This window comes from Lontra canadensis, unplaced genomic scaffold, assembly GCF_010015895.1.
Source record: "Lontra canadensis isolate GAN:19392208 unplaced genomic scaffold, GSC_riverotter_1.0 scaffold3, whole genome shotgun sequence".
Lineage (NCBI taxonomy): Eukaryota > Metazoa > Chordata > Mammalia > Carnivora > Mustelidae > Lontra > Lontra canadensis.
Genome location: NW_022630997.1, coordinates 23,753,596 through 23,780,131, shown reverse-complemented (window position 1 = coordinate 23,780,131; position 26,536 = coordinate 23,753,596). Strand labels below are relative to the sequence as shown.

The 26,536-nt window shown below is 39.9% G+C and overlaps 1 protein-coding gene across 4 annotated transcripts in view; it reads left to right on the top strand.

Annotated features, from left to right (window-relative positions):
• Window positions 1-26,536, top strand: part of EXOC6 (exocyst complex component 6) — a 236,092-nt gene that overhangs the window by 4,269 nt on the left and 205,287 nt on the right. The window contains exon 1 of one of the 4 annotated variants that reach the window (XM_032836314.1): window positions 11,874-12,028. The exons of 2 other annotated variants lie outside the window; for them this stretch is intronic. In XM_032836314.1, the coding sequence (XP_032692205.1) occupies window positions 11,928-12,028 (101 nt within the window). In that variant the 5' untranslated portion in view covers window positions 11,874-11,927. Of the gene's footprint in view, window positions 1-11,873; window positions 12,029-26,536 lie in introns of those variants that run through there. One more of the 4 variants, XM_032836324.1, reaches the window with a different exon arrangement.

The window sequence follows — 26,536 nt, the reverse complement described above, 5'->3', positions numbered from 1 at the left end:
ACATTGAGGTAGTTTTGATAAGTTAGTGATCGCAGCCGAGGACATCTGATAGGGCAGTGGCAGTGTTCATAACATTTACCATGTTCACGCTAGAACTTCCTGCTGCTAGGCCTTGCCCATTAGACCTGCCTTACCCTGGGGGTCCTGACTCCAACCTGGATGTTGCCTGGGCTCATTATGCCTCTTGGAGTCCTGCAGATGTGTTGTTTGCCTCTTAGAACAGATCCTGAAGTCACGGCATGTCTGAAGGCATTTGGGTTCACAAGTCACAGCGTGTCTTATTGCTATAGCTGACCCCAAGGGAAGATAAGGGCAGGTTGAGGGTGCTGCATATTTAGTGGGAAGTAGAGAAAGGGGACATGTCCAAAGAAGGCCTTACAGAGGGCTGGGAAAAATAGGAGGAAAAGGGAATTGTACAAGATGACGTACCAGAAGAAATTTTTGTAATTGTTTTATGATAACATAATTGTTTTACACTTGTATTCACAGACTCTCTCGGGCTCTTTTCCAAGAGCCGACCATGAAGTTTAACCAGTTTAAGAGCAAACAGGATATTGTTATTTCTTTGACTTTAATGTTTTTAGGAATGAAGATAACATGCTTTTAGGAAAGGACAGAAAACATTAAAAAAAAATCCAACTAATAAGCTGTATATACAATAAAATCTTGAGATGACATGCTAAAAAATATAACTAGTTAACACCTGTAGACGTTTTACAATGCTCTTGCTGCATGTACCTTCAGAAATGTAAGCTTTCTATTAAATCTTACCCCATTAAGTACATTGCTTAACATCAAAGGTTCAGGTTTTATTAGTTGTTTGATTTTGGCCTTAGTTTCTGAAACTGTAAAATAAGGAGTAAGAATTTTTTTTTAAGATTTTGTCCATTTATTTGAGCAAAAGAAGGGGGAGGGGTAGAGATAGAGGGAAAGGAAGAAGCAGAGCTGAGCCTGAGTGGGGGGTGTGATCCCAGGACGCTGAGATCAGGACCTGAGCTGTAGGCAGACACTTAACTGACTGAGCCACCTAGGCGCCCCTAAAATAGAGATGATAATACCACCCATCTCAAATGGTTGATAAATAAAAGTGCTTAGCACAGTGCCTACCTAGCACATTGTAAATGCTCAATAAATATTAGCTATTATTATTATATCTAATTTACATCTGGGATATGTATTCTAATATAATTTAATAAATACATAGAGTATTGAAATAAACAAGCACTCACAACATCTTGAAATTCTCAGTAAGTGGGAGATATTAAGTAATATGAATTTTATTTTGATTGTATTATATTTAGGAGAGAGAACATCCCTTTTTCAAAACCATATTTACTAATGCTTATATTTTACGCCAATGTAATATTGTTACTTTATTTAATCTCTGATGAGAGTGGTTTAGTGTGTTACATGTTGTGGATATATATGGAGTCCGGGAATAAATGTGGGGCTAACCATGACCGAGGCCACCTGTCAGCAGCACCTCGGGGAAGCCTGAGTCCCCAGTAAGAGTGGGCTGTGTTGTTGTCAAACTTCTGAACATTTAAATGATAGTATCATTCGCTACTTGATCCTCAGTGCAACAAAGGGAGAAGCTAAAAAACATTTTTATATCTGGGAACCAAGTATTTTAACCAGAGAGACAGTTTTGTTTCTTTACTGGTTAAATGAATGGACTCTGGAGCCAGAAAGATGTAGGTTCAAATTTTGCATCTGTCATTACTAATAGATCTACTGAAAGGATTACATGAATTCGTCATGAAATGTATTTAATGTAATGCCTCATACATAGAAAATGCTCATTCACTCAACTGTTCATTCATTCAGTAAATAAATGTTTATGGAGTGCCTATGGTGTGGCAGGCTGGGGTCTAGAAGGTCAGTTGTTTGCTATAGGAACTTGTATTTTAGTGGGAGGAGCTAAAAAGAAGCAAATAAAAAAGTGGTATTGTGGCAGTTCCCCAGGCCCTTCCCCCTTGGATATGTTTGGAGCTTGAAGCATGCAGGACCTGGGACACTGCAGACCTGGAACTGCTCCAAGGTGGTGAATAATAGCTCTTAGAGTCTACAATAAAAAAATGGCCTCCAATTAAACTAGATTGCCCCCCCCAAAAAAAAGTGAAGAAGGGGTGCCTGGGTGGCTCAGTCAGTTAAGCATCTGTTCTTGGTTTTGGCCCCCGATCATGATCTCCGGGTTGCGAGATCAAGCCCTGCTTTGGGCTCCACGCTGGGTGGGGAGTCTGCTTAAGATTTTCTGTTTTCTCTGCCTCTGCCCCTCCCCCCACCCTCTCATTTAAAAAAAGGGGAAGAAAGAGATGGAAAGAGTAAAAAAATCAGAAGAGGCAGAGCCTGTGGAATTTGTGGTGGAAAAAGTACTGGACCACCATGTAGTGAATGGGAAAGGGGAGTATTTCCTGAAGTGGAAGGTATTCACAGATGCTGACAATACTTGGGAACCTGAAGAAAATTCAGATTGTCCAGAGTTAATTGAAGCATTTCTTATTTCTCAAAAGCTGGTAAAGAAAAAGATCATATAAAAAGACAATCTTTATCTGACAGTGAAGCTGATTATAGTAAATCAAAGAAGAAAAGAGATGTTGCTGATGAACCAAGGGGCTTTGCCAGAGGTCTTGGTCCCGAACAAATAATTTGTGCCACAGACAGCAGCGGGAAATTCAAGTCTCTCATGAATGGAAACATTCAGATGAGGCAGATTAGGTGCTGACAAAAGATGCAAATAGGAAGGGTCCTTAAATTGTAATTGCTTTAAAAAAATTTTTTTTTTTTTTTAAAAGGAGGTCCATACACAGGTTAGAGCCCAACATGGGGCTTGAACTTATGACTCTGATATCAAAACTTGAGCTGAGATCAAGAGTCAGATGCTTAACTGACAGAGCCACCCAGGTGCCCCAATTGTAATTACTTTTTTTTTTTTTTAAAGATTTTATTTATTTATTTGACAGACAGAGATCACAAGTAGGCAGAGAGGCAGGCAGAGAGAGAGGAGGAAGCAGGCTCCCCGCCGAGCAGGGAGCCTGATGCGGGGCTCGATCCCAGGACTCTGGGATCATGACCTGAGCCGAAGGCAGAGGCTTTAACCCACTGAGCCACCCAGGCGCCCCTGTAATTACTTTTTAAAATTTTTAAAAATTTATTTATTTGTTTGAGGGAGAGAGAGTGCAGACGGCAGAGGCAGAGAGAGAAAAGGAGATGCCCTGCTGTGGAGCCTGATGCGGGGCTCAATTCTATAATTTGAGATCATGGTCTGAGCTGAAATCAAGACTCAAATGCTTAACTGACTGAGCCACCCAGGTGCCCTGTAATTGCTTTTTATAAAGAGAGATTAACTTGGTATTTATATATGTATATATAAAATCTGGGTCTTGGTTTTTTGACTTACTAGTATGAAGAAATAAGAAAATCAAGTTTGATATGTTTGTTTTGAAGTAGTATTGGGGGTTCTGTTGGGGATTTTTGCATCTATAGCACTGGTTACTTTGAACAAATAAAAGATTTCTGTAGTTGCTTTCTTTATCAGAAAAGACTATTTGAAACCAGACAGCACATTTTTTTTAAGATTTTATTTATTTATTTGACAGACAAAGATCACAAGTAGGCAGAGAGAGAGAGGTGGGAAAGCAGGCTCCCCACTAAGCAGAGAGCGCAACGTGGGGCTCGATCCCAGGACCCTGGGATCATGACCTGAGCTGAAGGCAGAGGTTTTAACCCACTGAGCCACCCAGGTGCCCCAAAACCAGACAGCATATTATTCCCCTACATCAGAGAACACCTTTTCTAAATGTTGGGGGAGGGGTGCCTGGGTGGCTTAGTCGGTTAAGCATCTGACTTTGGCTCAGGTCATAATCTCAGAGGTCCTGGGATCCAGCACCCTGGCAGTCTTTGTGCTCAGCAGGGAGTCTGCTTCTCCCTCTCCCTCTGTCTTTTCTCCGGGTTGTATTCTCTCTCTCTTTCAGGTAAATAAATTAAATGGAAAAAAAAAAAATGTTGGGGGAAATCTTCATAGTTGTTAATCAGAATTCGTGTTTAAACCCTATATGCCTGAGGACTATTCTGGGTTTTTTGTTTATTTGGTTTGTGTGTGTGTATGTGTGTTTATACTTAAAATACATATGTAAATGGTTTTTCTTTTTCAACATTCACCAAAACAAAAACAGCATTGTATAACCACATATAAGCCTGTGTTTCTGGGATGCCATCATTTTCAGCGACCTAAGAAATAAGTCGTTTCAAGTTAAATTTAAATTTTTCCTGAATCCTTAACCTTTCAAATTTTATAATTACTTGGACAATTTAAATATAATATAAATAATTTAAATTGGATAATTTAAAAGCAGCCACATCAGAATCCATATCCATATCCACAGTCACATAAATGCAATTTAATTTGCAAGATCCCTGGAAGGAAAATATTGTCATGAAAATATTGCCAAGAACCTCCCCACCCAAATGAGAAAACTAGACAAGTCCTGGTGTGTTTTAGTTAAGTAACAAAACCTAGTTAAATGGACATTTAAAGCTTCTTTCTAATGAACTATCCCTTAAAAAAAATTATTTGGGCCCCTGGGTGGTTCAGTGGGTTGAAGCCTCTACCTTCGGCTCAGGTCGTGGTCTCAGGATCCTGGGATCAGGCCCCGCATTGGGCTCTCTGCTCAGTGGGGAGCCTGCTTCCCCTTCTCTTTCTGCCTGCCTCTCTGCCTGCTTGTGATCTCTCTCTGTCAAAATAAATAAATAAAATTTAAAAGAAATTATTTGAGAGAGAGATAGAAAGAGAAAGAGCGTGAGCAGGGGGAGAGGCAGAGAAAGAAGCAGACTCCCCGCTGAATGCAGAGTCCAACGCGGGTTTCGATCTCACGACCCTGAAATTATGACCTGAGCCACAATCAAGAGTTGGGTGCTTAACTGACTGAGTCACCCGGGTGCTCAGAACCATTCCTTTTCAAGAAGTTGAAATCCCTGTGTCGTATGGACTGAAAGGTCATGATTCATAGAATGTCTAAAACTTTGTGGAGACCTAATCATAATCAGATGGTTAGAGATGCTGGCAATTTAGGACCTGCAGGAATAAATGGGTAAACAAACTTCTGTAATCAAAAAATTCTTGACCTGCTTGGTTTTTGTTTTTGTTTTTGTTTTTTTTACCCCAACCCATTCCTTACATGTAGGCTTAATCTTCTTACTATTTGAGTTACTGGTTCAGCAGAAACCAGGGAAAACAGTAACTTGGGAGTCACAATGTTATCCAGCTGCCTGCTGTTTATTGTAAATACTGATAAGTCGTGCTCAATAAAATAGTTTTATATTTTTTAAAAAAGTGTTGTATTCAGTGCTATGATGAACAAAACAGGGTGAGGGAGCTCCCAGGGATGTTGTTTTGCAGAAATTGGCCAGGACATAAATGTTATTTATTATTATTGCTGCTGCTGTTGTTGTTATTGTTATTATTATTATTCTATTACATTCCATTAGTTATATTCCTAAATCCATTTTGCTGAGAAAAGAAAAACAAGACAAGTGAGAGGAGAGGGAGAAAGCGCAGAAGGAATAAAGGGAAGCTAAGTGGGACAGGAGTGAGGAATAGAGAGTGCATTGAACAGAATGAACAGAAAAACCAACAAGGAGGAGAAGAAAGAGAAGAAAAAAAAACAGTTGATGTTAGAAGCTGGGGGTGGGAGGGAAGAAGAAAGAAATGCTAGAATGGAACTCAGAATAATTGCTCGATGGACTTGAAAATGGTTATTTTGGGTATGGGTGAGCCAATGGAGTTTTCAGGACATTGTTTGAGAGTAGGACTAGTGCCATAATTGGCCAGACCCTATACAAAATGAAAATGCAGGCCCCTTTGTCCGGAAATTATTAAGAATTACAAGATGGAGGGGCGCCTGGGTGGCTCAGTTGCTTAAGCCTCTGCCTTCAGCTCAGGTCATGGTTTCAGGGTCCTGGGATTGAGCCCTGCATCGGGCTCTCGGCTTGGCGAAGAGCCTGCTTCTGCCTCTCTCTCTGCCTGCCTCTCTGCCTACTTGTTATCTCTTTCTCTTTGTCAAATAAATAAATGAAAATCTTAAAAAAAAAAAAAAAAGGAATTACAAGATGGAGATGGCAGAGCATTAAGCCAAGAGCAACCACATTGGTCGCATATGATGAACCAGCCCTGTCTAAGAGCACACAGCCTGGCATACAGCAAACATTTAGTAAAAATGGTTGTTGAATGAACGGAACCTGGGGCTAATTACTTTTGAACTTCTCGGAGGACTGGCCCATATTTCGGATGAACTGACTTTATTTGGCTCCAATTTCAAATTTCCTTCTATTGTTCTCCACCACGGGGTCCAGATCTTTATGGGACAACACTCCTGGACATAGTTTTCACAGCAGGAATCCTCTGAGGCCTGGCAGGGCTTGGTTCATATCCTCTTGCACTTACAGAGTGTGGCCACTTGAGGTCACTGCACCAACAAGGCAGAAGTTGGCGGACTGGCCGCTGCCCCCACCAACTGCTTCATGATGGCCCCAAAGAGTGAATGGCTCAAAGGCACCAAGAAGGTTAGTTATTAAAGCCAGTGTATAACGACTGCCTCTCCTTTACATTTTGATACAGTTCTACAGTTCTATAAGTAGGGCTTTTAAACTCCTTACGAAACATCTGAACGATGTTAGCCAAGTCTTGAGAAGATGAAGATCAGGAAGTGAGCTCTAGGGTTCCCAGGAGTGGGGAGGGGAGTCGTTCTGTAGAGATGTCCTACTTTATGAAACATGGTTCACCACCTCATGCTTAATATCTGGATGCGGGTCATTCACTTCACAACTATGAACTGTGCTGGACAGCCAACAAAACAGACATTGTCTCTGTGCCAGGAAGTGCAGAGAGACTCAGTGATCTGTTTGCCTCCACAATATGTGCCTCAGAGGAGGAACATTGCCTCCAAAGACAGCAAAGAGGCTCTTGACTTGTCTGAGATCCGGAGAGATCACTTAAGGGGATATGGAACCAAGAGTCTAACCCAAGGACATGGTCCCATTTCTATAACAGGAAACAAATTTCAGGCAGTTTCCACCTATTGAACATTAGAAAAAATGAAGGGAAGGTTCAGAAAATTCTGATATAAAACAAGGATACTTGGAAAAAAGAAAAAAAAACCAGGATACTTGGTTAATGATTAGAAAAAAGTACATTTTTGTGTCTGGTTTGTATTTGTATTTTATCAAAGAGGAAGCTGAATTCTGGGCTTCCTGGTTTCAAAATAAATGTCTGAAATAAATGATAGCCCTGGTCTCTAATGCTAATGCTAATTGAGCTCTGGGCTAGATATTATGCAAATATTATCTCCTTTAATCCCCACACAACTTGGTGAGCTAGGAGCTGTTACTGTCTCTAATTCACACTTGAAGAAACTGAGGTTTAGACAAGTTAACTAGCTCTCTGGAGGTCCAACATCTAGTAAAAGATGAGTTGGAATTTGAACCCAAGCAGTTAAATACCAGACCAGGGCAGCTGCTTTCTACTACCTCTTTCTGAGGGAGGAGCTTTGCCAAGATAGGTTATGAGCCTGCAGACAAGTGGCTCAAAGTAGAAGTTGTTAATGACGAAGAGTGTATTTACAGGTTAAATCCTTACTTTGATAGTTAGTTTCCTACTGGGCACAGAATGCATCTCCTGTCCTGCCAGTCTTCCTGGTTTGCCTTTCTCCTCCCAGGAGTCCTGAAGTGAGATTTTGAGTGGATCTCTGAAAGTCAAAATCTACTGACTGCAAAATAACCCTATATCCATGTGCAATCTGCCTGTGTGTGCCCCACAACCCTCCATCCTCCTTAGACCGACTGGTTAAATCATCTATCCCATGCATAAAACAACACTGGAACAAGCTTCCTCGCTGACTTTTTTTTTTTTTTATTAATGGGAGAAACAGGAACTGGTTGATAGCTCCATCTTCTTTAACTCACTAGCTGTGTGGCCTTGGGCAAGTGACTTAATTTCTTTTTCTTTTTTGAAGAGTTTTTATTTACTTATTTTTGAGGAAGAGAGGAAGCATGCATACACAAGTGGGGAGTGAGGGGAGAGGCAGAGGGAGAAGCAGACTCCCCACCGAGCAGGGAGCCTGACTCAATCCCAGGACCCTGGGATTATTACCTGAGCTGAAGTCAGACAGTTAACCAACCGAGCCCACCCAGGGGCCCGACAAGTGACTTAATTTCTAGAAGTCTGTTTGCTCATATTAAACTGGAGATAGTGAAAGTACCCCCATAGGTTTAAATTAGATTTCAGGAAAATCAGTGCTAATTAAATTCTAAGTTAAATTACTGATTAAGTTTGTAAAGATTAAATTAGATGATACAAAGGGCTTAACAAGTATGTTCGATATATAGCTGTTGTGGTTTTATTTTGGTCTATAGCTGAAATTCTTTATATTTTAGAAATGTATCACTTAGAATAGGATTAGAATAGGCTTTTTTTGCACATTTATTTGTTATATCTATGTCTGAAGTTAAAAATATATATAGTTATTTAGAACATTTAGCTTTAAATTCTTAGCAAAAAACTTCAGGTGCTAACAGAACTGTCAGCAGTCACAAATGGAACCAGCAAAAGCTGTTTCAGAAGGAGAAGTGGTATATGGACTTCCTTCTGTCTTGACTTGAATTGAGGGGAAGATACTGCTGCTTATGTTGAAGTAATCTCTATGGGCAGGTGTTGAAACAGGCCTGGAGTGAGGAGTGCCAAAGCAGGGCTGGCTTCTCAGAAGAGGGGCTAGGTTTGGGTAGATCATGTTAGGATTGGTGAAGAGAAGAAGTTCTTGGGCAAGGAATGCTCAGAAAAGGAATGTTCCATCAGGAAAGAGTCGCCAAATAAGAAGGTGGCCTGTGCCACTTTGCCCTGCTCTCTTCACCTTGCTTTACTCATCAGAATAATGAATTCTGGCCATGCACATTGACGAAACTAAGATGGTCTGCCATTTCCTGCAGAGAGAACTGGCTTCCTCTTCTTTTTGTAGGATGATATAAAATTTGTCTTCATTTCATATGTTTCGGTTTCAGGCTTGATTTTCAAAAGGTTTATTTTCTTCTCTCAAGAGCTGAACCTCCAATTCAGATGTGCTAACACCAGGTGCTTTGATCTTTGTACATTCAGTCAGCTAAGAAAAACTCAGTTTTTTACTAAATAGAAACCATAGCATGAAGGGCCCAAACAGTGGGGGCCAGGCACTGGGGTTTGGCTTGACTCAAGGATAAAATTCAACCATGGTGAAACCAAAAGTATATACATATTTTTTCTTGGATTGAAGCCCTTGATTTAAGTGGAGATCATGGAATTTGAGGTATACATTGTCTGTTATAATGACAGATTTCTATTAAGGCAACTGACAACAACCTATAAAATGTTACATTTGATGTCAGTATGTATAGAGCAAATTTGAAAAAAACTTTTTACAATTTGATAATTGTTCTAATTCCAAATTGTTACCCGTCACAGATTAATCAAACTCCTACCTTATGTTCAGACCTGTTTGGCATGCCTCTTTCTAACTCATCCTGAATTTTTTCCAATGGCTTCCGAGCTTCAGCATTTTCTGGTTTCAAAAATCCCTCCAGCATTCTCTCAGTTGCACCAACAACAACAACAAAAAAAGTCAACTCTGAACTTAAGGTCTTTAATGTAGGGTGACAGTGCTGGAGAGCTCAGGAAGAGATATTTTGTTTTTGCATATTCTTGCAGCTCGAGAAAGCGGGATTTCCCAGAGCAGCTCTGGATTCTTCTGTACCACTGAGACAGGCTTTTGATGGGGTTCTTGGTAGAATGGGCAGCTGGATATAGCAGAGCTTCCTTAATCTTCCAGGCCAGTATGTACTAAGGTCAGTTGCATTTTGATTCCCTGGGGGCCAAGGGTACAAAAATAAACAAAACTCGCAGATGTATGAAAAGGAACTAATCAAAACAACTGCACACTATTGAAACAGTTGGTAGTGGAGTGGACAAATGTGCTAAATTGAATCTGGAGTTAGAGAAGGTTGTGATTAGAAAGGGGAATTTTTCTGAAGGAGATATATTTGAGTTGAATTTTCCAGGGAGGACAGAAACTTCAGATAAATGGAAAGGAGGGCATTTATATATGTTAGTAGTGGTTATTATATGTGGCAGGCAGACTAATGGCTCCCTGAAGAGGTCCATGTCTTAATCCCAGACCTGTAAATATGTCAGGCATCACAAAAGGGAGGTTGCAGATGTGATTAACGTTAAGACCTTAAGGTGGAAGTTTGTCCAGGATGATATGGTTGGATTCAGACTAATCACAGGGGTCATTAAGAGCAGAGAATCTTTGATGGCCTCTGTCATCAGAGCGAGATGTGACTAAAGAAGATGTGACTACAGAAGGCTGGTCAGAGAGATGCAATGTTGCTGACTTTAAAGACTGAGGAAGGGGGCTATAAGCCATGAAATCTTCATAGCCTCTGTAAGCTGGAAAAAATAAGGAAACGAATTCTCTAGAAAGGAATGTAGTCATACTGACACCTTGATTTTAGCCCAGTGAGACCCTTGTTGGACTTCTAACCTACAGAACCGCAAGATTATAAATTTGAGTGTTTTAAGGTATTAATAAGTTTGTGGCAATTTGTTACAGCAACAATAGAAAACTAATATAATATAGACAGAGATATGAGGTAGACACTACAATTGTGGTCATTTACCAATGGGGAAACTGAAATAGATACTAGGTTCTTGCTCAGTGTCACTCAGCTCTGAAATGAAGGAGCAGGGAATTAAATTGAAGATACGAGTCTCCAGAGCTCATGTAAAACCACCTCCCAGACATTTTTGTGGGGAGGAGGATGGAGGCAATCTTCTAGTAAAAGCTCACTGAAGGGGTTAAGTTACACAGCTGGATAGTAAGGAGCTTGGTTCACTGGAAGGGTAGTTCAGAAACTTGGGTTATTGGGGACTGGAAAACAGCTGTCCCTCAGGGTTAGGTTTGCACTCCCTGATTATCTTCATCAGTTGGTTCTTTGGTCATGATGAACTGGTTTACTCAGTGTCCCACAACAAGTCATTAAACAGGACTCTTCTACACTAGTACTTTGCCAAAGCCACTTCCTCTTTCCCATTTCTCTGATGCCTGCCCCTCTCAAGAGCTTCCACCCCTCCTCATCCTAACTACAATCCCTGGAAGGCACTTGGGTTCAAGGATTTTAGGGACTAAGGCATGAAATCACACGTTGCTCTGGACCTCTCATGTAAACTTGCCATAAAGTGTCATAGTTTCTCGTCACTTTTTTTTCCTGGTGCTTCTGACTTATTTCCAAGGTGACTGGCCACTGTAAACTTCCTGCAGGGAGAGACATGAAGTCACCCCAAGCTGTAGTCATGGTCGTCAGCTAGGATCTTCCTGGTACATTCCTAAAATAAAAATTACTCCCACGCACAATTTTGAGTTTCTGGAGTGTACATTTTCTTTCTCTGATTCTCCACCTCCCAGTGTACATCACCTCCTTGTTAAATGTTCCCGTAGCTTTTTGCTATAGATCGAAGGTGATTATTTCATTGTCGACCTGCCTCATTACTAAGGTATCTCGAGCGCGTTAGTAGAGTCTGGCACACACAATACAAGAAGAATGTATGGCAAAGCCAGGCCAGTCACTATATAGCAACTAGGAGCAAGGGGAGGGGGAGAGCGGAAGGCGAAGTGTCTTCATTCCTCGCCTCGGCCTGCAGGACCCTGCGCTCTGACAGGTGAGAGAACTGAGACCAGGGTCCGGTCGCGTGCCCGCGAGCTTCCTCACACACCCTCCGCGCGCCCTCGCGCTGTCTCCGCCCCCGCCACGCCCCCTCCTCGTCCCCTTGCGCGCGCGCCTCAGGCTGCTCGCCCCCGCTGATCGCGCGGCGCCGCGCCTCGCCGGCTCCTCAGCTTCCAGCCAAGATGGCGGAGAATGGCGATGGTCTGGGGGCCGTCCCGGAGCATGAACGGATCTTGCAGGAGATTGAGAGCACCGACACCGCCTGCGTGGGACCCACTCTCCGGTAAAGCTCTCATCCCCCCGGGACCTCGGGCTGCCGCCGTTGGCAGCTCATCAGGAGCCGAGCTGGGCGTCCGCCGCCGGCCGCGCGCCGGGCGTACCGACAGGTGGTGCGTGCGGAGGCGGGCGGGGGCGCTCCGGGGCGGTGGGCCGAGACCTGGATCGGCCCGGGCGGGGAGGGGAGGAACGGGCGGCTGCACCTGTCGCCACCGCCCGCCTCAGCCCCGGGAGCTGTCACAGCTCAGCCGGTGGGTGTGGCCGCGGCGGCGCCTTTGACCCGGGGAGCCGCGGCGCCGCCCGGCCTTGACGGCCTGGGGTCCCGAGGACGCGCCTTGGGCCTCCCGGGCTCCAGGCGGGGTTGAGGGCGGCTGTGCTGGGGCGAAGGTTAACCGCCAGCAGTCGGCGTGACTGAGATGCCGAGGCGCCCGCAGGTGGAAACCCTGGCGTGGAGGGCTGCTGCGGGCGTGGGAGAATTGAAGTTGAGCTGGAGTCGCCGCCACCATTATCCCTCAGCGCGGCCGGAGTGGGCGAGAAGGGAGCGTGGGCTGGCGGGCAGGAGCTGATGCTCAAGAGCGCGCCAGTGTGACCGAGCGCTCGCCCGGCGCGCCTTCTGGAGTGTGGGAAGCTTTTACTTACTTACGAATGTTTCATTAATTTTGCATTAACTTTCCCGTTTATTTTGAAAAAGATCTCCACCCTTTAAAAATAATACTAGATAATGAATATTCCAGACTGAATACCTGTTGCCCTAATAGAATATTAGCCGGACACTGTTGTGATCCACTAATTAGGTTAGGCATTCTCACCAAGAATAAGTGCCTGTTTGAGGGTGCCTGGGTGGTTCAGATGGTTGGACCTCTGCGTTTGGCTCAGGTAGTGATCTTCAGGTCCTGGGATCCAGCCCCACATTGGGCTCTTGGATCAGCGGGGAGTCTGCTTCTCCCTCTCCCTCTGCCTCTTCCTTTGCTTGTGTTCTCTCTGTCTTCTTCTCAAATGAATAAATAAAAAAAAAAAAACTAAAAAAAATAATAAGTGTCTCTTAGGGGCGCCTCGCTGTCTCAGTGGGAAGAGCATGCTGCTCTCTGTCTCGGTGTCATGAGTTCGAGCCCTCTGCTGGGTGTAAAGATTATTTACAAATAAATAAACTTTTTAAGAAAAAGAAGTACTTTTAAATGTAAGGTTTCAGTTTCGTATTGATGGTGAAATTGTTATTCACGTATGGAAGTTAGGAGTGATTGTGCTTTAACATTATTTTCTTCAGGATACGTTCCCTAGAAATGAAGTGCCGTATGTTTTGTGGACCTGTGGATGTAGTATCAAGTGAAGCTATTTTAAATTACAATGTAAATTCACCTTGCCCTGAGATTTGGAGTGTTTTGCACAGGTCCTACCGCTGAAGACATGTGCGGTCATGGACAAAATCATTTAAGGTTTCTGAACCTCAATTTTCTTACTCCTGTCTTTAGATGCCCGGGATATGAGAGACCTTGCCTATTTGTTCACTACTGTATCCCTAACACCAAGCATGTGGTAGGCACCTGATAAGTTTTTTTGTTTTTTTTTTTTGGTCACATGAAGTTCTTGCTGTGATATGATAGGCGTAATTAGTACATTTCCTTAATTTTCCAGCATGATGATTTCTTTTCATAAAACTCTGGTCATTTGGTAATGAAAGTAGAAATCATAGATCAAAAGGAAGCTTTGTTTTCCTGACTGCATAGTGAAAGTTAAAGAGTACAGTATGTATTATAGTTATCAGAACAGCCAATTTTTGAAAATAGTACAGGTTATGAAGGAGAAACGTCCTCTTGGGAAAAAATGCTAGGCACTATCTTTGAAAAGAGATGAAATTAACTTAGGAGAAAATTTGAAATATATTGAGAGACTTTTGTGACACAAATAGAATATATGTGTTCACAGTGTTATTCTGTTCTCTTTTGCTGGGCAATTATGTCACCTCCTCACTTTGTTGAAACCCACACTGTTTTCTTTGGCCAACTCCAGTGACTCATACTTATCCTATATATACACTTGTCATCTCATTTATAAGCAGACTTTTTACACACACATAGAAGGAACTGCTAGTAGGCCTTTCTCTTGAATAGTGTTTAAGCTATTACTGTTTTTTACCTAGGTTTCACTAAGTGCTAATATTAAAAATTTAAAACCCTTTTATTGGAAAGTAAAAAGTAGAATAGCGTGGAAACCATCATGAAGCCATCATCTTTTTTTTTTTTTTTTTTAAAGATTTTATTTATTTATTTGACAGAGAGAGATCACAAGTAGGCAGAGAGGCAGGCAGAGAAGAGAGAGAGGAAAGCAGGCTCCCTGCTGAGCAGAGAGCCCAACATGGGGCTCGATCCCAGGACCCCGGGATCATGACCTGAGCTGAAGGCAGGGGCTTAACCCTCTGAGCCACCCTGGCGCCCCTGAAGCCATCATCTTGCTTCAGTTCAACCCCCAGCCAGTGCCATTCGATCTGCTCCCGTCCACTCTCCCTCAGCCTGTATTATTTTGAAGCAAATTCAGGACATCAATTCATCTGTAAATATTTTAGTATTAAGATTAATTTTTGTTTCTTCCCATTTATCTTTTAGCTGGCCTTTTGGCTTATGATGTTGTTACCATTCTTTTTTTTTTTTTCCTCAGTGGGAGACTTTTTCAGTTGGATCTTTTCCTGATTTACTTTTTATTACTGATGATTAAGTGAGAAGCATGTTACATACTTTTCACAGGGGCTGGCATACAATATGATTCTTTGACCACAGTGGAATTAGATTAGAAATCAGTAATAGAAAACTGGAGAATACCCAAATACTTGGACACTGAATAACACACATCTAAATAACCCATGGGTAAAAGAAGGAACCAGAAGAGCAGTTTAGATAGTGTTTTTGAACTGAATAAAATGAAAACACGTTAGAATTTGTGGGGCACAGCTAAAGTAATACTTAGAAATTTGTAACATTGAACATCTTTACTGGGAAAGAATGGTTTCAAATCAATGACCTCAGCTTCTAACTTAAGAAACTAGGAAAAGAAGAGCAAATGAAATCCAGAAGAGCCAAAGAAAGGAGCTGGTAAAGAAAGGAGATGGTAAAGATTAGGGTGGAAATCAATGAAATAGAAAATAGAAAAACAAAGTTAGTGAAATGAAAACCTGGTTCTTTGAGATCTGTAAAATTGATAAACCTCTCAGAGAAAGAAAGGGAGAAGATGCCAATTATCAGGAATTACCAATTCCCGATACTGTATCAGAATGAGAGAGGTAACATCTCTGCAGATTCTATAGCTATTAAAAGAATATTATGAATAATTTCATACCAATACATTTGACAACTTAGAAGAAATGGACAAATTCCTTGAAAGATAACAAACTGTCAAAATGATTACCCCAAATTGATCTTTAGATTTGGACAATCTCATTCAGAATCCCAGCAGGAGGTTTTGTTGTTGTTGTTTTGGTAGAAATTGACAAGCTGATTCAAAAGTTCATATGTAAATGTATAGGACCTAGAAGAGTCAAATTGACTTGGGAAAAGATGAACAGAGTTAGAGGAACTACACTGCCTGCTTTTAAGGTTTATTTGTAAAGCTATAATAATCAAGCCAGTGTGATATAAGCATCAAGATAAACAAATAGATCAGTGAAACTGAATAACAGAGTCCATAAATAGATTCACACATTAATAAATTTTTGACAGAGGTACAAAGGCAGTTCATTTGAAAGGGACAATTTTTTAAAATAATGTTTAAACAGTTGGATATCCATATGCAGAATAATGAACTTTGATCTATACTCTACACCACATTTAAAAAGTAACCCAAAGTAGACCATAAACCTAAACATAAGATGCAAAACTATAAACTCTTAGAAAAAAAAATCTTTGTGACTTTGATTAGACAAAGATTTCTTACCTGCTATTCCAAAAGCCTAATACATAAAAGAAAAAAAAAGATAAATTGGACATCAACATTGAGAACATGTGGTCTTCAAAGATACTGTTAAGGAAATGAAAAGCCACAGACAAGTAGAACATTTCTGAAAATCACATGTCTGATTTAAAAAAAAGTTGTGTCCAAATTGTATAAAAGACGTCTTTAAGCCCAGATAAGAAACAATCCAATTAAAAAATGGGTAGATGATTTAAATAGATATTTCACAAAAGAAGGTACACACAGTGCAAAAAAGCACATGAAAAGATGATTAACAACATTAGTCATTAGAAAAATGTAAACTAAAACTACAACATTGAATCACGCTGTTGGAATGTCAAAAGTTTAAAAAAACCCTATGCCATGTATAGGTGAGGTGGAACAACTGGCGCTCTCATGCACTGCTGTGGGAATTTCATAGTGTCATTTATCAGGTTGGGGAAGTTCCCTGCTATTCCTAGTTCAATGTTTTTATTATGAAAGAGTGTTCGGTATTTCACATGCTTTTTCTGCATCTATTGAGATGATCATGTGGGTTTTAATCCCTTATTGTAGTTGTGTGGTATATTACATTAATTAATTTTGAGGTATAAACCAACCTTGCATTGTGACGTAAATCCCACTTGGTCGTAGTGTATAATCCTTTTTATATGTTACTGGATTCTGCTTGCTAGTATTTTGTTTACGATTTTTGCATGTGTGTATTCACGAGAGATATTGGTATATTATTTTTTGGTGATGTCTTTGTTTGATTTTGGTATGAGAATAATAGTATCTCAAAGAGTGAGTTAGTTAGTGTTCCTGGAATTGAGATGACCATGTGGGGTTTTTTCCCCCTTTGTTTTTGTTATGTGATGTGGTACATTGAATTAATTAATTAATTAATTAATTTTATGTTGAATCTCTCTTGGATTCCTGGGTTAAATCCTGTTTGGTCATTGTGTATAATCCTTTTACTACATTGTTAGATTTGGTTTGTTAGTATTTTGTTGAGAATTTTTACATCTATCTTCATAGGAAATAGAAGTCTGTAATTTTTTTTTTAAAGATTTTATTTATTTATTTGACAGACAGAGATCACAAGTAGGCAGAGAGGCAGGCAGAGAGAGAGGAGGAAGCAGACTGCCTGCTGAGCAGAGAGCCCAGATGCGGGGCTTGATCCCAGGACCCTGGGATCAGGACCTGAGCTAAAGGCAGAGGCTTTAACCCACTGAGCCACCCAGGTGCCCCAAGTCTATAATTTTTGTCTTTTTTTCTGGCTTTGGTATTAGAGTAATGCTGGTCTCAGAATAAGTTAGGGAGTGTCCTTCCTCTTACACTTTTTGGAAGATTTGTGAAGGATTAGTGTTAATTCTTTAAATATTTGGTAGCATCCATCAGTAAAGCCACCTAATATTTCTTTGATGGGAGGTTTTTGATTACTGATCGAATTTCTCATAGAAATCTGTTCTGATTTTCTAGTCTTTCTGAGTCAGTTTTGATAGTTTGTATCTTTTGAGAAGTTTCTCCATTTCTTCTAGATTATCAAAATTGTTGGTGCAGTTGTTCATAGCATTCCTTGATAACACTTTTTATTTCTGTAAGGTCAGTATTAATGACCTCTCTTTCATTCTTGATTTTAATAATATCAGTTTCTCTTTTTTCTCTTGGTCAGTCTAGCTAAATGTTTGTCGATTTCATGGATCTTTTAAAAAAACCAGTCGGCTCTTGGTTTTATTGATTTTTGTGTATTGTTTTCTAATTATTTCATTTGTGTCTAATTTTTATTTCCTTTCTTCTGCTTGTGTTCTGGGGGTTTTCTTTTTATTGCTGCCCTATGATGGAAACTTAGGCTCTTGATTTGAGATCTTTGTCATTTTTAAATACAGGCTTTTGCAACTATAAATTTCCCACTAAGCACTGTTTTGACTTCATCCTGAGGTATTTTTAAAATTCCTTTTATGAGATGCCTTAGTGACTCAGGTCATGGTCTTGGAGTCCTGGGATTGAGCCGTATGTTGGGTTCCCTGCTCAGTAGTGAGTCTGCTTCTCCCTCTTAGTCTTCCTCTCCCTCTGCCCCTCTTCCCCACTCATGCTCTCTCTCTCTCAAATAATAAATAAAATATTTGAAAGAAAAGTTTCTTTTATGATTTCTTTGACTCATTGGTTATTTAGAAATGTGTTAGTTTCCACATATTTGTGAGTGTCTTAAGTATCCTTCTGTTACTAATTTCTAATTTCATTATGTTGTGGCCAGAGATCATAATTTGTACAATTTCAGTTCTTTTAACTTTATTGAGGCTTGTTTTATGGCTTAACTATGATCTATCTCTGGAGAATGTTCCATGTGTACTTAAGAATGTTTATCCTGCTGTTGGGTGGAATAATTCTATAGATGTCTGTTAAGTCTCTTTAGCTTATGGTTGTTCAAGTCTTCCTTTTTGATGTTCTGTTTAGTTCTATCCATTATTAAATACACCAGATAGTTTCTGCTTCATGTTATTTTGGGCTCATTATCAGTATGCTCTCTGTGTGTATACAGAGAAAGACATTTTACCTGGTTGATAGACATTTTACCATCGTAAAATATTCTTCTTTATCTGTAGACTTGTTTTAAAGTCTATTTTTTCTGGTATTAGTATAGCTACTCTAGCATTTTTATGGTTGGTTTTTCCATGATATGTCTTTTTCTGTCCTTTTACTTTCACCCTGTTTTTATTTTTGAATCTAAAGATTGCCTCCCACAGATAGCATATTGTTGGATCTTGTTTGTCATCTAGTTTGACAGTCTGCCTTTTTTTTTTTTTTTAAAGGATTTTATTTGAGAGAGAGAAATCACAAGTAGGGGGGTTGGAGAGGCAGAGGGAGAGGGAGATGTAGACTCTCCACACTGAGCAGGGAGTCCGACATGGGGCCTGATTCCAATCCGAGCTGAAGATAGCCTGATGTGGGGCTCAGTCTCATGACCCATGAGTTCAGGACCTGAGTCAAAACCAAGAGTCAGATGCTTATCGACTGAGCCACCCAGGTGCCCCACCAGTCTGCCTCTTTTTTTTTTTTTTTAAATTGTGTTTTTTTAGTTGACATATAATGTATTACTTTCCTCAGGGATACAGGTCTGTGAATCATCAGTCTTGCACAATTCACAGCACTCACCATAGCACATACCCTCCCCAGTGTGTATCACCCAGCCACCCTATCCCTCCTACCCCCCTCCTATCCAGCAATCCTTAGTTTGCTTCCTGAGATTAAGGGTCTCTAATGGTTTGTCTCCCTCCTCAGTCCTATCTTGTTTCATTTTTCCCTCCCTTCCCCCCACAACCCCCAGCCCTGCCTAATCAAATTCTTTATGTCAGAGAGATCATATGATAATTGTCTTTCTCTGATTGACTTATTTTGCTTAGCATAATACCCTCTAGTTCCATCTATGTCATTGCAAATGGCAAGATTTCAGTTTTTTGATGGCTGCATAGTATGCCATTGTATATATAATACCACATCATCTTTATCCATTCTTTTGTTGATGGACATCTAGGCTCTTTCCGTAGTTTGGCTATTGTGGATATTGCTGCTATAAACATTCGGGTGCAAGTGCCCCTTTGGATCACTACATTTGTATCTTTAGGGTAAATACCCAGTAGTGCAATTGCTGGGTCATAGGGTAGCTCTGTTTTCAACTTTTTGAGGAACCACCATATTATTTTCCAGATTGACTGCACCAGCTTGCATTCCTATCAATAATGTAGGAGGGTTCCCCTTTTTCCATAGTCCTCGCCAATACCTGTTGTTTCCTGACTGGTTAATTTTAGCCATTCTGAGCAGTCTTCCTTTTAATTATTTAATCTCCTTATGGATTTAATGTTGTTATTTATATAGTTGGATTTATTTTGCTGCCATTTTACTTTTTGTTTTCTATATACATTTGTTTTTTGCTCTTCTGTTCCTCTGTTCCCTTTTTACTACTCTTTTTTATTAAATGAATATTTTCCAGTATAACATTTTAATTTAATGATTTTTTTCAGTTTCTTTTAAAAAATAATTTCTTAGTGGTGGTTCTCAGAATTGCCTTCAGATTTATTCTAACTTAAGTCCAGTGAAATATAGAAATATTACTTCCATATATCTCTATTTTCTCTTATTTATTTATTTTTTTTAAGAGAGAGAGTGTGTGCAAATGGGGCAGGGAGAGGGGTGGAAGGAAAGGGAGAGAGAGAATCTTAAGCAGCCTCCATGCACAGCATGGAGTCCAGACACAGGGCTGGATCTCATGACCCTGAGACCTGACCTGAGCTGAAATCAAGTCAGATGCTTAACTGACTAAGCCATCCAGGTGCCCCTCTTTCCCATTTATGTTCTATTGTTGTTATAGCTCTTATATCTGTCTGTGTTACCAACACAACAGTACATTGCTGTAATTGTTACTTTATATAACTTTTTGCTTTTTTAAAGAAGTTGACAAGTTTATAGAGTTTGTTATATTAACTCAATTATCATTTCTGATTGTCTTTATTTTTTGCTGGGTTTTAGATTGTCATCTTGTGTCATTTTCTTACCCTAGTACAGCTTTGTTCCTATATCTCCTTTGTGCTCTTATTGTCAAATATATTATATTTCTATATGTTAGGCCCACAAATAGAATTATGTACTTGTTGTTTTATGTAATTGCTTTTTAAGAGAGATGCTATTTATACTGTCTTTTATAATTAAGTGGTTGTCTTTACTAGCATTCTTTTGTGTGTGTGTGTGTTTATATTATCATTTGGGCTCACTCTTTTGATTGTGAAGAACTTCCATTAGTTTTTTTTTTTTCTTTTAAAGATTTTATTTATTTAAGAGAGAGAAAATGTGAGAACGAGTGGGGGGGAGGGGCAGAGGGAGAGCAAGAAGCAGACTCCCCACTGAGCAGGGAGCCCGGCAGTGAGGGGCTTGATCCCAGGATCCAGAGATCATGACCTGAGCTGAAGGCAGACACTTAACCGACTGAGCCACCCAGGCGCTCCTAGTTTTTCTTGTAAGGCTGGTCTGCTGCTAACTAATTCTCTCAGTTTTTGTTTATTTGAGAATGTCTTTGTTTCACCTTCACTTTTGAAATTTTTTTACTTATCTGAGAGAGAGAGAGAGCGCACACAAGCTGGGGAGAGAGGCAGAGGGAGAAGGAGAAACAGACTCCCTGATCTGCACGGAGCCCGACGAGGGGCTCAATCCCAGGACCCTGAGCGACGCTTAACTGACTGAGCCACCTGGACGCCCGCCCCATCACCTTCATTTTTGAAGGATAGTTTTGTTGGATCTTAGACTCTTGGTTGACAGTTTTTTCTTTTAGTACTTTGAACATGTCATCCCACTGTTTTTTTGGCCTTCGTTATTTCTGTTAACTTTATTGGTATAACCTTGTATGTGATAAGTGGTTTTCTCTTGCTATTTTCAAGATGTTCTCTTTGTCTTTCATTACTTCTACTGTGATGTGCCTGGGTATGGGTCTGTTTGTGTGTATCTTTCTTGGAGTTCATTGGTTATTTTAAATGTCCAAATTAATGTTTTTCATCAGAGTGGGGAATTTTAATCATTATTTCTTCAAATATTCTTCAGATATTTTTTCTGATATTTTTATCATCATAAAATATTACTGTGGTACCCCATCATGTGTATGTTGATGTGTTTGATGGTGTCCGGATTTTTCTGAGGTGCTGTTCCTGTTCTTCATTCCTCTCTGTTCTTTGGATTTTTTTTTTTTTTAAGATTTCATTTATTTATTTGACAGAGAGGGAGATCACAAGTAGGCAGAGAGGCAGGCAGAGAGAGAGAGGGGGAAGCAGGCTCCCTGTGAGCAGGGAGCTTGATGTGGAGCTCGATCCCAGGAACCTGGGATCATGACCTGAGCTGAAGGCAGACGCTTAAGACCAACTGAGCCACCCAGGCATCCCAACAAATTGCCAGATCTTTAGGGAATTCCTGAAAGGGTACAATTTCAGAAATGTTTGTATTATGACACTTTTTAGCTATACAGATTTAACATAGGAAGGCTGAACATCTCGTCTAATTTGACAACTCTTCCAGTGCCAGTTTTATTACAGTAGCTCAACAAACAAACCTAATTATTTCTAGCTTTTCTCTTTTTATAAATTGAAAGAATAAACAACTATGCTTTTGCAGAGTTGTTCTGGGAAATCTCATCGACAGGCTTAGATGTAAAAGGTATTTTGAAAGCTTTATTTTATTTTTTTTTCTCTATTTAGGCCTCACAATTTAGAAGACAAAACAAAGCAGTTATCAGATATTACCTGAGAAGCAATACTTGGGTACCAATTTAATTAAAATGAAAGTGAAATATTTAAAAAAATAAGCATAGATAACTTGCTTCTAAAGAACCTTAGTTCTGGGGCACCTGGGTGCCTCAGTGGGTTAAAGAACCTTAGTTCCTTCATAAGTGAGAAGAAACATTTTTGTTTATTAAACAATCAAGAACATAATAAAGTCCACATGAAGCACGGAAGAGTATTCTGGCAAATGGACCTTCTACTGCTATCTGGGCAGTTTACACAGAAGGTAAAGAATAAACTTTCATATTATAGACAAGTCATTAACTAGTAAACCAAGGAAGCAAGCACAACAAAATTGGGCTAATGTTGCTAAATTTTATATTTTAAAGCTTATTATTAGACTCATAATGTAAACTAAGGCAGATACAATTCATTTTCCATGTTTTGTTGTTCATCATGCTCTTTCATGTTCTAACGAAGTTTACTATAGAGCACTGATTTTTTGGAGGGGATCCGTCAGGTCAAAATCGTTTTCAGGGTTGCTGCCTGGCTTAGTTGGTGGAGTATGCAACTCTAGATCTCAGGGTCATTAGGTCATGTCCCATGTTGGGCATAGCTAACTTAAAAAAAAAAAAATTTCAAATAACTCTAGGAGTTTATTTATGTTAATGTACAATGCATTCATCATTGCTCTTTTCATATGAATCAGTAGGTTTTTTAAAAATTCTGTTTTGGGGCACCTGGGTGGCTCAGTGGGTTAAAGCCTCTGCCTTCGGCTCAGATCATGATCTCAGGGTCCTGGGATCGAGCCCCGCATTGGGCTCTCTGCTCAGGGGGGAGCCTGCTTCCCTTCCTCTCTCTCTCTGCCTGCCTCTCTGCCTACTTGTGATTCAGACATGACAAAAACAGAAAACAAAATAACAAACACGCCATTGTACATAGATTCTATTAGGCCTGGTCTACCAAACTAAAAAGAACGAGCCCTTCTAGTAAGACAAGCTGAAAAACAAACTTTACTTATATTCTTTTTACCACAGGAATGAATGAAAGGATAGGAATTAAAAGTGAAGGAAGGGAATGATGGTGGTGTTTTGGTTTTTTCACCATTTAGAACTGAAAAAGGATATGGAAAAGATAAAAGGTCAGGGATTTTTCCTGCATCAAGCAGACCACATCTCCTGGAGAGAATAAACTGGAGACTGGCCTTACTAAAGTTACTGGAGCCCTATATCTGGGAGCTGCAGAGGAATAAGGGGCCCATATCACTTTATTTTGAGTTAATTTCAATATCTGAGCCTCCTTTGACCAAGCACAAGTTTAAAATACAGGACTTTCCTTCTGTGAGTATAGTCCTAGTCACATTCTTTACCATTCCAATCTTGATGTAAACCTTACCATGTTTTTTGTTTTTTTTTTTTTTAGTTAAAATTTAATAATGTTTTTACACACAGCTTTCATGATCTGATACTCTAAATTAGAAGGCAAAATATAATGATTAAGAGTACAGGCTCGGAGGCCTAAGGGTCTATGCTCACATATAGCTGCACCACTTATTATGTGCCTAAGGCCGATGACCTAATCTAGCTCTACCTCAATTTCTTCATCTGCGGAATAGGTATATAATAATGGTATCTTATTTGCTTTTTGTGAAGATTAAATAATACATTTAAGTGTTTAAAACAGAGGCACACAGTAAATGTTCAATAAATTTTTATTTATTATTATTGACATGATTACTTTTACTTTGGGAACAAAGATCCTAGGAAATTATTTTAGAGTTATTATCGCTGTTTATAGAATTTGACAAAAATAAGAACCACCTACAGGTACAACAATAAGAAAATAATCAAATAAACAGGATGAATATTTATACAAGGCAACTGTAACTTCATTTAACAAACACTTAATACTCAAAATTTAACTCGTTGAATGGCATAGGTTCGTGTAATAAACGTTCAACAAATAAATAACATTTGTCATTTCAAATGTAAGAATATACTAGAATTCATGTTAATTATGATTCTCTTTCAGTAGCAGGAAACAACTGTTCTTCTCACCTCTCTATTCTATATTTTTCAAGCCTTCTAAAAAAAACTAAAAAGATTTTGTTTTTCATTAATTCAGTTCAGAAAGTATTTGAGGGTCTGTTGTACCCAAGGCATTATGCTATGTAACATGGTCAGAACTGATCAGATATGTGTAACAATCATAGACCTCGGGGGCAATTTCATTAGGCCTGCATTTAAGACATGTATTTAAGACATATATTTTAAAACATACACTTACACACAACTAAATAACATTGTATAGTATTTTAAAAATCCATGGTATAAGAACTCAGACACAAGAAAAAAATTTTATGTGTGTGTGTGTGTGTGTGTGTGTGTGTATCCACCTACAATGCTGTGGGATAAAATGGGAATTCTATGATAGGAAATATTTGAGTAGTTGGAGAAATAAAAAGGGGTAATCAGTCATGGGTAAACACAGTCAGAAAAGGACATGGCACTATGAAAAAGACAAACAATTTAACCCCTATGAAGGATATACTTACTAAGTAGTGGGAACTCTATTATAACTCTTAGTTATATTTTAGTTAACATTTATTTGGACAGTGGCCTGGGAGTGGCAAGACTCTTTAAAGATTTTTTTATTTATTTGACAGAGACAGTGAGAGAGGGAACACAAGCAGGGAGAGTGAGAGAGGAAGAAACAGGCTTCCTGCCAAGCAAGGAGGCCCACTGCGGAGCTCAGTCCTAGGACACTGGGATCATGACCTGAGCCTAAGCCAGATGCTTAACAACTGAGCCACCCGGTGCCCCATGCTCTGCGATTTTGATCAAAGATAGATCCTCTCCCCAGAAAAGTTCACAACACATCTGTAATACACACATAGTCTCTAAGAACTGCTGACCATCTACAAAGTTGGAAAAGCCATACTGTCTCTTCCACTCACAGTACATTGCCCACAGGTGTATAACTGATCCAAACTGGTTCAATCAAATACACACTCAGGAATTTTAAGTTAGAATTCAGAGATAGTTAGCTATATGTGCCAGACTGACATATGGAAGCTGTAGGTGGTCATCCTCCACTAAGAACAGAAAGAAGCAGAGAAAGTTACATCTCAAAGGAAAATGAAGACAGAGAAAGAAACAGTCTCTACCTCTTTATTTCAGTCTTTTAAGAAGCATGATTGCCTTGGGGCACCTGTATCAGTGGGTTAAGCCTCTGCCTTCAGCTCGGTCATGGTCTTGGGGTCCCGGGATCGAGCTCTGCGTTGGGCTCTCTGCTCAGCAGGGAACCTGCTTCCTCCTCTTTCTCTGCCTGCCTCTCTGCCCACTTGTGATCTCTCTGTCAAATAAATAAGCAAAATATTTAAAGAAAAAAAAAGAAGAAGAAGCATGATTGCCTTTAGAATTTTGTGAGACCCCATAAGCTTCCACTATTTTTTTTTCATACTTCCTTAAGCAAACTCAATTTGGTTTGGTACCTACAACTAAAAAAAAAGTCCTTAAGGCACATATTCATAGACACACCCACACATACATAAGCATTTCTTAAAACTGTAAGGGGTTTACAAACCTCCTCATCTGACCAATACACATCTAGAGTACATCTTCCCAACTGAACAGATTACAGGTATACCACAATGACCATCTCCCAGTTTTTCTCTTTATGCCACGATATAAAAAATATGGAAAGCATTACCACAAAATAATCCATTAATAAGGGTCTAAAGATACAGTTTAAGTTAATACACTCCTGAGGAAAAGAACATGTCAGCCAGGGGTAGAGGGAGGAGGAGGAGAAAGAGGAGAAGCAGAAGCACCAAACAGCAACATCAGCGGCCATCTAGCTTTTACACAATACTTTTTATTTTTTCCAAAACATCTACAACATTGAACAACTAAGTAAAGAATTCAGGATATGCTAAGTATCTTAAAATACCACTGTAAGGGTGAGGGAGGGGGCACCTGGGTGGCCCAGTCAGTTAAGCAACCTACTCTTGTTTCAGCTCAGGTCATGATCTTGCCATCTTGGGACTGAGCCCCACACTGGGCTCTGTGCTGTGCTCAGCGCAGAGTCTGCCTCAAATTCTCTCTCCCTCTCACCACTCACGGTCTCTCTAATAAATAAATAAAATCTTAAAGAAAAAAAACCAGCCACACACACACACACACTGTTAGGTAGCTAAACCAAATAGGTATCCTGAATATCCAAAGCAAGTGAGTTTCTAGCAACTCCAGAAGGAAAAAAAAATGTATAAACACAGAATCCAATTTATTTCACCACAAAATACTAAAAAAGATTTATTTAAAAATATTCACCTTCTG